Genomic DNA, 12,702 nt, shown 5'->3' on the forward strand with positions numbered 1-12,702 from the left:
GTTCAGACATCACCCTCCAGGGGGCAGTAAATCACCATCCTTGTCTATATACCTGTTCAGACATCACCCTCCAGGGGGCAGTAAATCACCATCCTTGTCTTTATACCTGTTCAGACATCACCCTCCAGGGGGCAGTAAATCACCATCCTTGTCTTTATATCTGTTCAGACATCCCCCTCCAGGGGGCAGTAAATCACCAACCTTGTCTTTATACCTGTTCAGACATCACCCTCCAGGGGGCAGTAAATCACCATCCTTGTCTTTATACCTGTTCAGACATCACCCTCCAGGGGGCAGTAAATCACCATCCTTGTCTATATACCTGTTCAGACAACACCCTCCAGGGGGCAGTAAATCACCATCCTTGTCTATATACCTGTTCAGACATCACCCTCCAGGGGGCAGTAAATCACCATCCTTGTCTATATACCTGTTCAGACATCACCCTCCAGGGGGCAGTAAATCACCATCCTTGTCTATATACCTGTTCAGACATCACCCTCCAGGGGGCAGTAAATCACCATCCTTGTCTATATACCTGTTCAGACATCACCCTCCAGGGGGCAGTAAATCACCAACCTTGTCGTTATACCTGTTCAGACATCACCCTCCAGGGGGCAGTAAATCACCAACCTTGTCGTTATACCTGTTCAGACATCACCCTCCAGGGGGCAGTAAATCACCAACCTTGTCGTTATACCTGTTCAGACATCACCCTCCAGGGGGCAGTAAATCACCAACCTTGTCGTTATACCTGTTCAGACATCACCCTCCAGGGGGCAGTAAATCACCAACCTTGTCGTTATACCTGTTCAGACATCACCCTCCAGGGGGCAGTAAATCACCAACCTTGTCGTTATACCTGTTCAGACATCACCCTCCAGGGGGAATTATTATACATAAACCTAAGCATGATGGGGTGTTAATTGCTTAATTTCCCCCACCTGCTTTCTGGGTATCCCTAATTTACTCAAGTCTTTCCTTTATTTTGGCAGTTACCTGCACATACCTGTACCTGTCACCTACAGTATATACCTGTACCTGTCATCTATATACCTGTACCTGTCACCTACAGTATCTACCTATACCTGTCACCTACAGTATCTACCTGTACCTGTCACCTGCAGTATATACCTGTACCTGTCACCTGCAGTATATACCTGTACCTGTCACCTGCAGTATATACCTGTACCTGTCACCTACAGTATATACCTATACCTGTCACCTACAGCATATACCTGTACCTGTCACCTGCAGCATATACCTGTACCTGTCACCTGCAGCATATACCTGTACCTGTCACCGACAGTATATACCTGTACCTGTCACCGACAGTATATACCTGTACCTGTCACCTGCAGTATATACCTGTACCTGTCACCTGCAGTATATACCTGTACCTGTCACCTGCAGTATATACCTGTACCTGTCACCTACAGTATATACCTGTACCTGTCACCTACAGTATCTACCTGTACCTGTCACCTACAGTATCTACCTGTACCTGTCACCTACAGTATCTACCTGTACCTGTCACCTACAGTATATACCTGTACCTGTCACCTACAGTATATACCTGTACCTGTCACCTACAGTATCTACCTGTACCTGTCACCTGCAGTATATACCTGTACCTACATTTACACTACATTTTAGTCATTTAGTGGACGCTCTTATCCAGAGTGACTTACAGTAGAGTGCAAACATTTTTATTACATTTTAAATACTACCTGTCATCTACAGTATCTACCTGTCATCTATCTACCTGTACCTGTCACCTACAGTATCTACCTGTACCTGTCATCTACAGTATATACCTGTACCTGTCATCTATCTACCTGTACCTGTCACCTACAGTATATACCTGTACCTGTCACCTATCTACCTGTACCTGTCACCTACAGTATATACCTGTACCTGTCACCTATCTACCTGTACCTGTCACCTACAGTATATACCTGTACCTGTCACCTATCTACCTGTACCTGTCACCTACAGTATACCTGTCATCTATCTACCTGTACCTGTCACCGACAGTATATACCTGTACCTGTCATCTATCTACAGTATCTACTTGTCACCTACAGTATCTACCTGTACCTGTCACCTACAGTATATACCTGTACCTGTCATCTATCTACCTGTACCTGCCACCGACAGTATATACCTATACCTGTCACCTACAGTATATACCTGTACCTGTCACCTGCAGTATATACCTGTACCTGTCACCTACAGTATATACCTATACCTGTCACCGACAGTATATACCTGTACCTGTCATCTATCTACCTGTACCTGTCACCTACAGTATATACCTGTACCTGTCATCTACAGTATATACCTGTCATCTATCTACAGTATCTACTTGTCACCTACAGTATCTACCTGTACCTGTCACCGACAGTATATACCTGTACCTGTCATCTATCTACCTGTACCTGTCACCTACAGTATATACCTGTACCTGTCATCTACAGTATATACCTGTCATCTATCTACAGTATCTACTTGTCACCTACAGTATATACCTGTACCTGTCACCTATCTACCTATACCTGTCACTGACAGTATATACCTTTACCTGTCACCTACAGTATATACCTGTACCTGTCACCTACAGTATGTACCTGTCACCTACAGTATGTACCTGCCACCTATCTACCTGTACCTGTCACCGACAGTATATACCTGTACCTGTCACCTACAGTATATACCTGTACCTGTCACCTATCTACCTATACCTGTCACCGACAGTATATACCTATACCTGTCACCTACAGTATCTACCTATACCTGTCACCTACAGTATCTACCTATACCTGTCATCTACAGTATATACCTGTCACCTATCTACCTATACCTGTCACCTACAGTATCTACCTGTACCTGTCATCTACAGTATATACCTGTTATCTATCTACCTATACCTGTCACCTACAGTATCTACCTGTACTTGTCACCTACAGTATCTACCTGTACCTGTCACCTACAGTATATACCTGTACCTGTCATCTATCTACCTGTACCTGTCACCGACAGTATATACCTGTACCTGTCACCTATCTACCTATACCTGTCACCTACAGTATATACCTATACCTGTCACCTACAGTATCTACCTGTCACCTACAGTATATACCTGTACCTGTCACCTATCTACCTATACCTGTCACCTACAGTATATACCTATACCTGTCACCTACAGTATATACCTATACCTGTCACCTACAGTATATACCTATACCTGTCACCTACAGTATATACCTATACCTGTCACCTACAGTATCTACCTGTACCTGTCACTTACAGTATATACCTATACCTGTCACCTAGAGTATATACCTGTACCTGTCACCTATCTACCTATACCTGTCACCTACAGTATATACCTATACCTGTCACCTACAGTATCTACCTGTCACCTACAGTATATACCTGTACCTGTCACCTATCTACCTATACCTGTCACCTACAGTATATACCTATACCTGTCACCTACATTATATACCTATACCTGTCACCTACATTATATACCTATACCTGTCACCTATCTACCTATACCTGTCACCTATCTACCTATACCTGTCACCTACAGTATATACCTATACCTGTCACTTACAGTATATACCTATACCTGTCAACTACAGTATATACCTGTACCTGTCACCTATCTACCTATACCTGTCACCTACAGTATATACCTATACCTGTCACCTACAGTATCTACCTGTCACCTACAGTATATACCTGTACCTGTCACCTATCTACCTATACCTGTCACCTACAGTATATACCTGTACCTGTCACCTACAGTATATACCTGTACCTGTCACCTATCTACCTATACCTGTCACCTACAGTATATACCTATACCTGTCACCTACAGTATATACCTATACCTGTCACCTACAGTATATACCTGTACCTGTCACCTATCTACCTATACCTGTCACCTACAGTATATACCTCTACCTGTCACCTACAGTATATACCTATACCTGTCACCTACAGTATATACCTATACCTGTCACCTGCAGTATATAACTGTCATCTATCAACAGTATCTACTTGTCACCTACAGTATCTACCTGTACCTGTCACCTACAGTATCTACCTGTACCTGTCACCTACAGTATCTACCTGTACCTGTCACCTACAGTATATACCTGTACCTGTCATCTATCTACCTGTACCTGTCACCTACAGTATGTACCTGTCATCTATCTACCTGTACCTGTCACCTACAGTATATACCTGTACCTGTCACCGACAGTATATACCTTTACCTGTCACCTACAGTATATACCTGTCACCTACAGTATATACCTGTACCTGTCACCTACAGTATCTACCTGTACCTGTCACCTATCTACCTATACCTGTCACCTACAGTATATACCTGTACCTGTCATCTATACCTATACCTGTCACCTACAGTATATACCTGTACCTGTCACATATCTACCTATACCTGTCACCTACAGTATATACCTGTACCTGTCATCTACAGTATATACCTGTCATCTATCTACAGTATCTACTTGTCACCTACAGTATCTACCTGTACCTGTCATCTACAGTATATACCTGTACCTGTCATCTATCTACCTGTACCTGTCACCGACAGTATATACCTATACCTGTCACCGACAGTATATACCTATACCTGTCACCGACAGTATATACCTGTACCTGTCACCTATAGTATCTACCTGTACCTGTCACCTATCTACCTATACCTGTCACCTACAGTATATACCTGTACCTGTCATCTATCTACCTATACCTGTCATCTACAGTATATACCTGTACCTGTCACCTACAGTATATACCTGTACCTGTCATCTATCTACCTATACCTGTCACCTACAGTATCTACCTGTACCTGTCACCTACAGTATATACCTATACCTGTCACCGACAGTATATACCTATACCTGTCACCTACAGTATATACCTGTACCTGTCATCTATCTACCTATACCTGTCACCTACAGTATATACCTGTACCTGTCACCTACAGTATATACCTGTACCTGTCATCTATCTACCTATACCTGTCACCTACAGTATCTACCTGTACCTGTCACCTACAGTATATACCTATACCTGTCACCGACAGTATATACCTATACCTGTCACCTACAGTATATACCTGTACCTGTCATCTATCTACCTGTACCTGTCACCTACAGTATATACCTGTACCTGTCATCTATCTACCTGTACCTGTCACCTACAGTATATACCTGTACCTATCATCTATCTACCTGTTCCTGTCACCTACAGTATATACCTGTACCTGTCATCTATCTACCTGTACCTGTCACCTACAGTATCTACCTGTACCTGTCATCTATCTACCTATACCTGTCACCTACAGTATATACCTGTACCTGTCTCCTACAGTATATACCTGTACCTGTCACCTACAGTATATACCTGTACCTGTCACCTACAGTATATACCTATACCTGTCACCTACAGTATATACCTGTACCTGTCACCTACAGTATCTACCTGTACCTGTCACCTACAGTATCTACCTGTACCTGTCACCTACAGTATATACCTGTACCTGTCATCTACAGTATATACCTGTACCTGTCACCTACAGTATATACCTGTACCTGTTACCTACAGTATCTACCTGTACCTGTCACCTACAGTATATACCTGTACCTGTCACCTACAGTTTATACCTGTACCTGTCACCTATCTACCTGTACCTGTCACCTATCTACCTATACCTGTACCTGTCATCTATCTACCTATACTTGTCACCTACAGTATATACCTGTACCTGTCACCTACAGTATATACCTGTACCTGTCACCTATCTACCTATACCTGTCACCTACAGTATCTACCTGTACCTGTCACCTACAGTATCTACCCGTACCTGTCACCTACAGTATATACCTGTACCTGTCACCTGCAGTATATACCTGTCACCTACAGTATATACCTGTACCTGTCACCTACAGTATATACCTATACCTGTCACCTACAGTATATACCTATACCTGTCACCTACAGTATATACCTGTACCTGTCACCTACAGTATCTACCTGTACCTGTCACCTACAGTATATACCTGTACCTGTCATCTATCTACCTGTACCTGTCACCTACAGTATATACCTGTACCTGTCATCTATCTACCTATACCTGTCTCCTGTCAGATCATCGTTGGGGGCGTGGCCAGCTCTCCTCAGGATGTGAGGCTTTATGCTTCCTGTACGCTGCTGGCAGCTGGTGCCCGCTACGACACCCCACCTACTCCAGGGAGCGCCATGACGACGGGAGGAGGGGAGACGGGAGGAGGAGTGCGGGAGGGAGCGATAGAGGCGTGTGTGGAATGGTTGATTGAGAATGAGTTCATATCGATCCAAAGAGAGGGTAACGAGAGGGGGAGAGGGGGAGAGTGGGATGAGAGAGAGAGGGCAGGAGGACACGAGAGGTACTGCCCCACCCACCTGGGTTCTGCCACCCTCTCCTCCTCTCTCTCTCCTCCCGAGGCTCTGGGCATCTTCTCAGATCTACAGAGAGCCATGAAGAGCTTCGTATTGGACAACGACCTACACATACTCTACCAGGTACCCCCCCTCCTCTCTCCTCCAGATATCTCCTGTGTTTGTATCCTCCAGATATCTCCTGTGTTTGTATCCTCCAGATATCTCCTGTGTTTGTATCCTCCAGATATCTCCTGTGTTTGTATCCTCCAGATAACTCCTGTGTTTGTATCCTCCAGATATCTCCTGTGTTTGTATCCTCCAGATATCTCCTGTGTTTGTATCCTCCAGATATCTCCTGTGTTTGTATCCTCCAGATAACTCCTGTGTATGCTGAGTGGACCACGATAGACTGGTACCAGTTCTGGTGTCTGTGGGAGGGGCTTGGCTCATCCAATAAGAGAGTAGCAGAGCTGGTGGGTGTCCAGGAGAGCTTCTTGGCTCGGTCTGTTAGCGGGAAACTGATCGCCAAGACGGACAGACAGAGACGACAGATGGCCATACACAAACGGTACAGCGTAACAAACACACACCAGGGTTTCCCCATAGCTGGCTTTTTGGCAACAACAACAAAAATTATAATGAAAAGTTGATGACTAAAATTTGCACTGGTCAATTTACCTGGGAGAAGAAAAAAAAATCACATTTGCGAAAATGTCTTGCTGTTAATACCAGTGGATGTAGTGAGAGCTGCTGCTGCAGATCATCAAACAGCATAGTACTTGATAATCCTAGTCATAAAACAACATAGTACTTGATAATCCTAGTCATAAAACAGCATAGTACTTGATAATCCTAGTCATAAAACAGCATAGTACTTGATAATCCTAGTCATCAAACAGCATAGTACTTGATAATCCTAGTCATAAAACAACATAGTACTTGATAATCCTAGTCATAAAACAACATAGTACTTGATAATCCTAGTCATAAAACAACATAGTACTTGATAATCCTAGTCATAAAACAACATAGTACTTGATAATCCTAGTCATAAAACACAACTCTAGTCATATTAGCAACTGTGTTTTCCGCTGATTTCATTATGGAACGAACATTCACACGTTGTCTGCTGCCTTGTGTAGCCCTACTGCCTTGTGTAGCCCTACTGCCTTGTGTAGCCCTTCTGCCTTGTGTAGCCCTGCTGCCTTGTGTAGCCCTGCTGCCTTGTTATAGCCCTGCTGCCTTGTGTAGCCCTGCTGCCTTGTGTAGCCCTGCTACCTTGTTATAGCCCTGCTGCCTTGTTATAGCCCTGCAGCCTTGTTATAGCCCTGCTGCCTTGTGTAGCCCTGCTGCCTTGTGTAGCCCTGCTGCCTTGTTATAGTTCTGCTGCCTTGTTATAGCCCTGCTGCCTTGTGTAGCCCTGCTGCCTTGTGTAGCCCTGCTGCCTTGTTATAGCCCTGCTGCCTTGTGTAGCCCTACTGCCTTGTGTGCATTGCTGCGCTTATAATGTGAAGAAATAATAGTTCATCAACATTTTAAGATAAACATTTCAATGCTTTTTAAAGTTGAATTACCATAAATGTTCTGTTAATGTGAATTGCCATAATCTAAATATTCTATTAATATGAATTACCATAATGTAAATGTTCTGTTATTCTGACCACCGTGGGTGGACACCCTAATGGGTTACGCACCCAATTCATATGGATCTGGTACATTTTTTAAAATATATATTTTTATTAAATAAGAACAAATTCTTATTTACAATGCCGGCCTACCCCGGCCAAACCCTCCGCAAACCTGGACGACGCTGGGCCAATTGTGCGCCGCCCTATGGGACTCCCAATCACGGCCAGTAGTGATACAGCCTGGAATCGAACCAGGGTCTGTAGTGACGCCTCTAGCACTGAGATGCGGTGTCTTAGACCGCTGTGCCACTCATTTTCTTAAATGTCGGTAAATTAAAATGCTGCCTGTCAAATGTCTAACGGAAACCCTGCAACACACACACACACACACACACACACACACACACTAACCCCTGCTCTTTCTCTCTCTTCAGGTTCTTCACTACTCTGGTCCTTCAGGATTTGGTCAATGAGGTTCCTCTGGGTACCGTGGCAACCAAGTACAACTGTAGCCGCGGACAACTACAGTCTCTACAGCAGTCTGCCTCCACGTATGCAGGTAAACACACACAGCCCTGCCCAGGTAACACAGTAGTCTTTTTTTCCCCTCCCCTAGGTAACTGTGTTCTGTTAGTTACTTCTGTCCCAGACCGCGCTGTAACCATAGTAACTGTGTTCTGTTAGTTACTTCTGTCCCAGCGTGTCCCAGACCGCGCCGTAACCATAGTAACGGTTTGGGTTTCCTGTCCCGTAAAGGCATGGTAACTGTGTTCTGTTAGTTACTTGTGTCCCAGACCGCGCCGTAACCATAGTAACGCTGTGGGTTTCCTGTCCCGTAAAGGCATGGTAACTGTTCTGTTAGTTACTTCTGTCCCCGCGTGTCCCAGACCGCGCCGTAACCATAGTAACGGTGTGGGTTTCCTGTCCCGTAAAGGCATGGTAACTGTGTTCTGTTAGTTACTTCTGTCCCAGACCGCGCCGTAACCATAGTAACGGTGTGGGTTTCCTGTCCCGTAAAGGCATGGTAACTGTGTTCTGCCGACGGCTGGGATGGCACAGCATGGAGTTACTCCTGTCCCAGTATCAGACCAGGCTGAGCTTCGGGGTCCAGAGGGAACTGGTCGACCTGGTCAGGGTCTCACTGCTGAGCGCAACAAGGGCACGGACACTCTACGACCAGGGTCTCGCTACGGTGGCCCAGCTGGCCAGGGCAAAGGTCACTGAGGTGGAGAAGGCCCTACGCAAGGCTGTCCCCTTCAAGAGGTTAGGAGGGAGGAGAGTGTGTTGTAAAGGGGTGGTGGTGATGAGGATGATGATGATGATGGTGATGATGATGGTGATGGTGGTGATGATTTCTTCTTCTCCAGTTCTCGTCGTGCGTTGGATGAGACCGAGGGGGAGGCGGCCGAGAGGCGGAGTTTACGGTGTGTCTGGGTCAGTGGGGGGCGGGCTCTAACAGAACACGAGGCAGCCATTGCAATCGTGTCTGAGGCCAGGCTCCTCCTCCAGCAAGACCTCGCCCTATTGGGGGTGACCTGGGACCCAGGGACACTGCCCACGGAAACACGCCCTAACAACGACCATGACAACGACTCACCTGAGACACAGCGGGACCGGTCCAAATCCTGGAGAGATGGAGAGAGGAGGTTAAACGAGAAGAAAGAGATGGACGACGGAGGGAAAGAGGGAAGGAGAGAGGGAGAGAGGAAAGCGCTAGAGCAGAGAGGGAGAGAGAAGAGCGAGGTAGAGAGGAAAGCGCTAGAGCAGAGAGGGAGAGAGAAGAACGAGGTAGAGAGGAAAGCGCTAGAGCAGAGAGGGAGAGAGAAGAACGAGGGAAAGAGGAAAGCGCTAGAGCAGAGAGGGAGAGAGAAGAGCGAGGTAGAGAGGAAAGCGCTAGAGCAGATGAACATGGCTGAGCAGAGAGAGAGGGAAGAGAGCGGAGGAGTGGAGGAAGGCGAGAGAGAAGAGGGAGGAAGTGAGGAAGACCCTAACCTTCCTGTCTGTGACGGGAGAGGTATAAACACCCAGGACCTAGCTGAACTAGTCAGTGGCCCTCACCCCCTTCTCAATCCCTCCATCCACCCCTTCCACTGTCCCCCTCCCCGCTTCAGAGCCCCCACCTCTCGAGTGGAGGAACCTCTGGCCAGTGTTTCTGGGGGGACAGTAAAGAGGGATGGACTGGGCGTGGCAGGGAGATCTCCTGCACAGGCATGTAGAGGACAGCCGTCCACAGCTCTGAGGAAAGTACTGCGCTCTATACACCCAAAGAGGAGAGAGAGGAGGGAGGGAGAGAAGGAGGAGGAGCGGGGAGAGAGAGGGGAGGAGGAGAGGTGGGAGAGAGGGGAGGAGAAGAGGGAGGAGGAGAAGAGGGAGGAGGAGGAGGAGGAGGAGAGGGGAGAGAGAGGGGAGGAGGTGAGGGAGGAGAAGAGGGGAGAGAGAGGGGAGGAGGAGAGGGGAGAGAGAGGGCAGGAGGAGAGGGGAGAGAGAGGGAAGGAGGAGAGGGGGGAGAGAGGGGAGGGGGAGAGAGGGGAGGAGGAGAGGGGGGAGAGAGATGGGGAGGAGGAGAGGGGGGAGAGAGGGGAGGAGGAGGGGGGGGAGAGATGGGAGGAGAAGAGGGGGGAGAAAAGAGAGAGAGAGGAGAGGATGAGAGGAACATCTTTTAAACTTCCTCCTAAAACCCTACCGATCCCTGCCCCGAACTCGGTTTCAACCCCAAAGTCAGCACCCCTCCTCCAGAGCAAGGCACCACCAGAGGTCCCTGTCCCCCCTCCTCCCTGCCTCCTCTCCCCTGTCCCTCCTCCCCTCTTCCTCTCCTCTGCCCAAGCCCCAGCTCTTCCTCTCTCTTTTGTAGTCAAACGCCGGAGGGTGGAAGAGGAGAATAAGTGTGGGTCTCCTGAACTCTATGAGGAGGAGGGAAGATTTGGGGATAGTTTGGAGTTGGACACTCAGACTGAGAGAATGATTCTACTACAAGACCAGAGAGAGGAAGAGAGGGAGAGAGAGGCAGCTAACTCACAGCATGAGAGAGGGAACAGGGAGAAGGGTGGAGAGGAGGAGAGAGGAAGGAGGGAGAAAGGTGGAGAGGAGGAGAGAGGAAGGAGGGAGAAGGGTGGAGAGGAGGAGAGAGGGAACAGGGAGAAGGGTGGAGAGGAGGAGAGAGGGAACAGGGAGAAGGGTGGAGAGGAGGAGAGAGGGAACAGGGAGAAGGGTGGAGAGGAGGAGAGAGGGAACAGGGAGAAAGGTGGAGAGGAGGAGAGAGGGAACAGGGAGAAAGGTGGAGAGGAGGAGAGAGGAAGGAGGGAGAAGGGTGGAGAGGAGGAGAGAGGAAGGAGGGAGACGGGTGGAGAGGAGGAGAGAGGAAGGAGGGAGAAGGGTGGAGAGGAGGAGAGAGGAAGGAGGGAGAAGGGTGGAGAGGAGGAGAGAGGGAACAGGGAGAAAGGTGGAGAGGAGGAGAGAGGGAACAGGGAGAAAGGTGGAGAGGAGGAGAGAGGGAACAGGGAGAAAGGTGGAGAGGAGAAATCCAACGACGTTAACCCACCGAACCCCTCACCAGTCTACAGTATCCATGGCAACCCCCATACCCATGATTCCCATGACGACGCTGCGCCCAGATACAACTTCTCTCTGACTGACAGCCAGATGGAACAGATCCTCGACGACCAGGTAGTGGTGGTGGTGGTGATGATGGTGGTGGTGGTGGTGGTGGTGGTGGTGATGATGATGGTGTACTCTTCCTCTCCAGATCTTGGCAGGTGATAATAATGACGATGATGATGATGAACCCTTCCCACCCCCTAGCGCACACCGCTCCTCAGTGACCAATGAGAACAGTCTAAACGGCAGTAGCGGCTTCCTATTCGACAGCCTGTACGACAGCTCCTTATTGGCTGGGCTTAGCCACGACTCTCACCAATCAGAGGAAGAGAAGGAGGAGGGGCCTGTTGTCATGGAGACCAGTCTCCTGTCCAACCAGCAGCGGCAACGCAGCGGGCTCATAGCCAATCAGGAGGCAGAGGAACAGGAGGCCGTCCAATGGGGCGAGTCGTCCTTCAACCTATCAGAGTGGGGCGACTCTCTGCTGGTTGGAGAGCACTTCCTGGAGAGGCGGAGCCTGCTGAGACACACGTCGGGACTGCAACACGAACAAGCCTGCGGTCAGACAGACAGACCCCGACCTGACCATGGGGAAACAGAGCAACAAGGACCTCAACCCAACCACAGCAATGGTCAGACAGACGATCTCGGTCGGGAAAAAACGCATGACCAGTGTTTGGCGGAGCGACCGGAACACAATCACAGCGGAGAAAAAGGAGGAGATGGAGGGATTGAGAAGGAGAGAGATGGAGGGATTGAGAAGGAGAGAGATGGAGGGATTGAGAAGGAGAGAGATGGAGGGATTGAGAAGGAGAGAGATGGAAGGATTGAGAAGGAGAGAGATGGAGGGATTGAGAAGGAGAGAGATGGAGGGATTGAGAAGGAGAGAGATGGAGGGAGAGATGTTGCAGTGTGTGAGAGCAGGCTGTTTAAAAGACCTGCATCACGGAGAGATGGAGTGAGAGAGGAAAACAGAAAGAGAGAGAGAGAGGAGGAGAGAGAGAAGAGGAGAGAGTCT

General features: G+C 48.0%; 1 protein-coding gene across 1 annotated transcript in view; it reads left to right on the forward strand.

Annotated features, from left to right (window-relative positions):
• Nucleotides 1-12,702, forward strand: part of polq (polymerase (DNA directed), theta) — a 76,923-nt gene that overhangs the window by 25,330 nt on the left and 38,891 nt on the right. Inside the window, exons 13-18 of the mRNA XM_029766755.1 lie at nt 6,190-6,603; nt 6,837-7,030; nt 8,525-8,649; nt 9,110-9,353; nt 9,458-9,788; nt 11,833-12,244. Coding sequence (XP_029622615.1) covers nt 6,190-6,603; nt 6,837-7,030; nt 8,525-8,649; nt 9,110-9,353; nt 9,458-9,788; nt 11,833-12,244 — 1,720 coding nt within the window. The remainder of the gene's footprint in view (nt 1-6,189; nt 6,604-6,836; nt 7,031-8,524; nt 8,650-9,109; nt 9,354-9,457; nt 9,789-11,832; nt 12,245-12,702) is intronic.

Source organism: Salmo trutta, chromosome 12, assembly GCF_901001165.1.
Source record: "Salmo trutta chromosome 12, fSalTru1.1, whole genome shotgun sequence".
Taxonomy (NCBI): Eukaryota; Metazoa; Chordata; class Actinopteri; order Salmoniformes; family Salmonidae; genus Salmo; species Salmo trutta.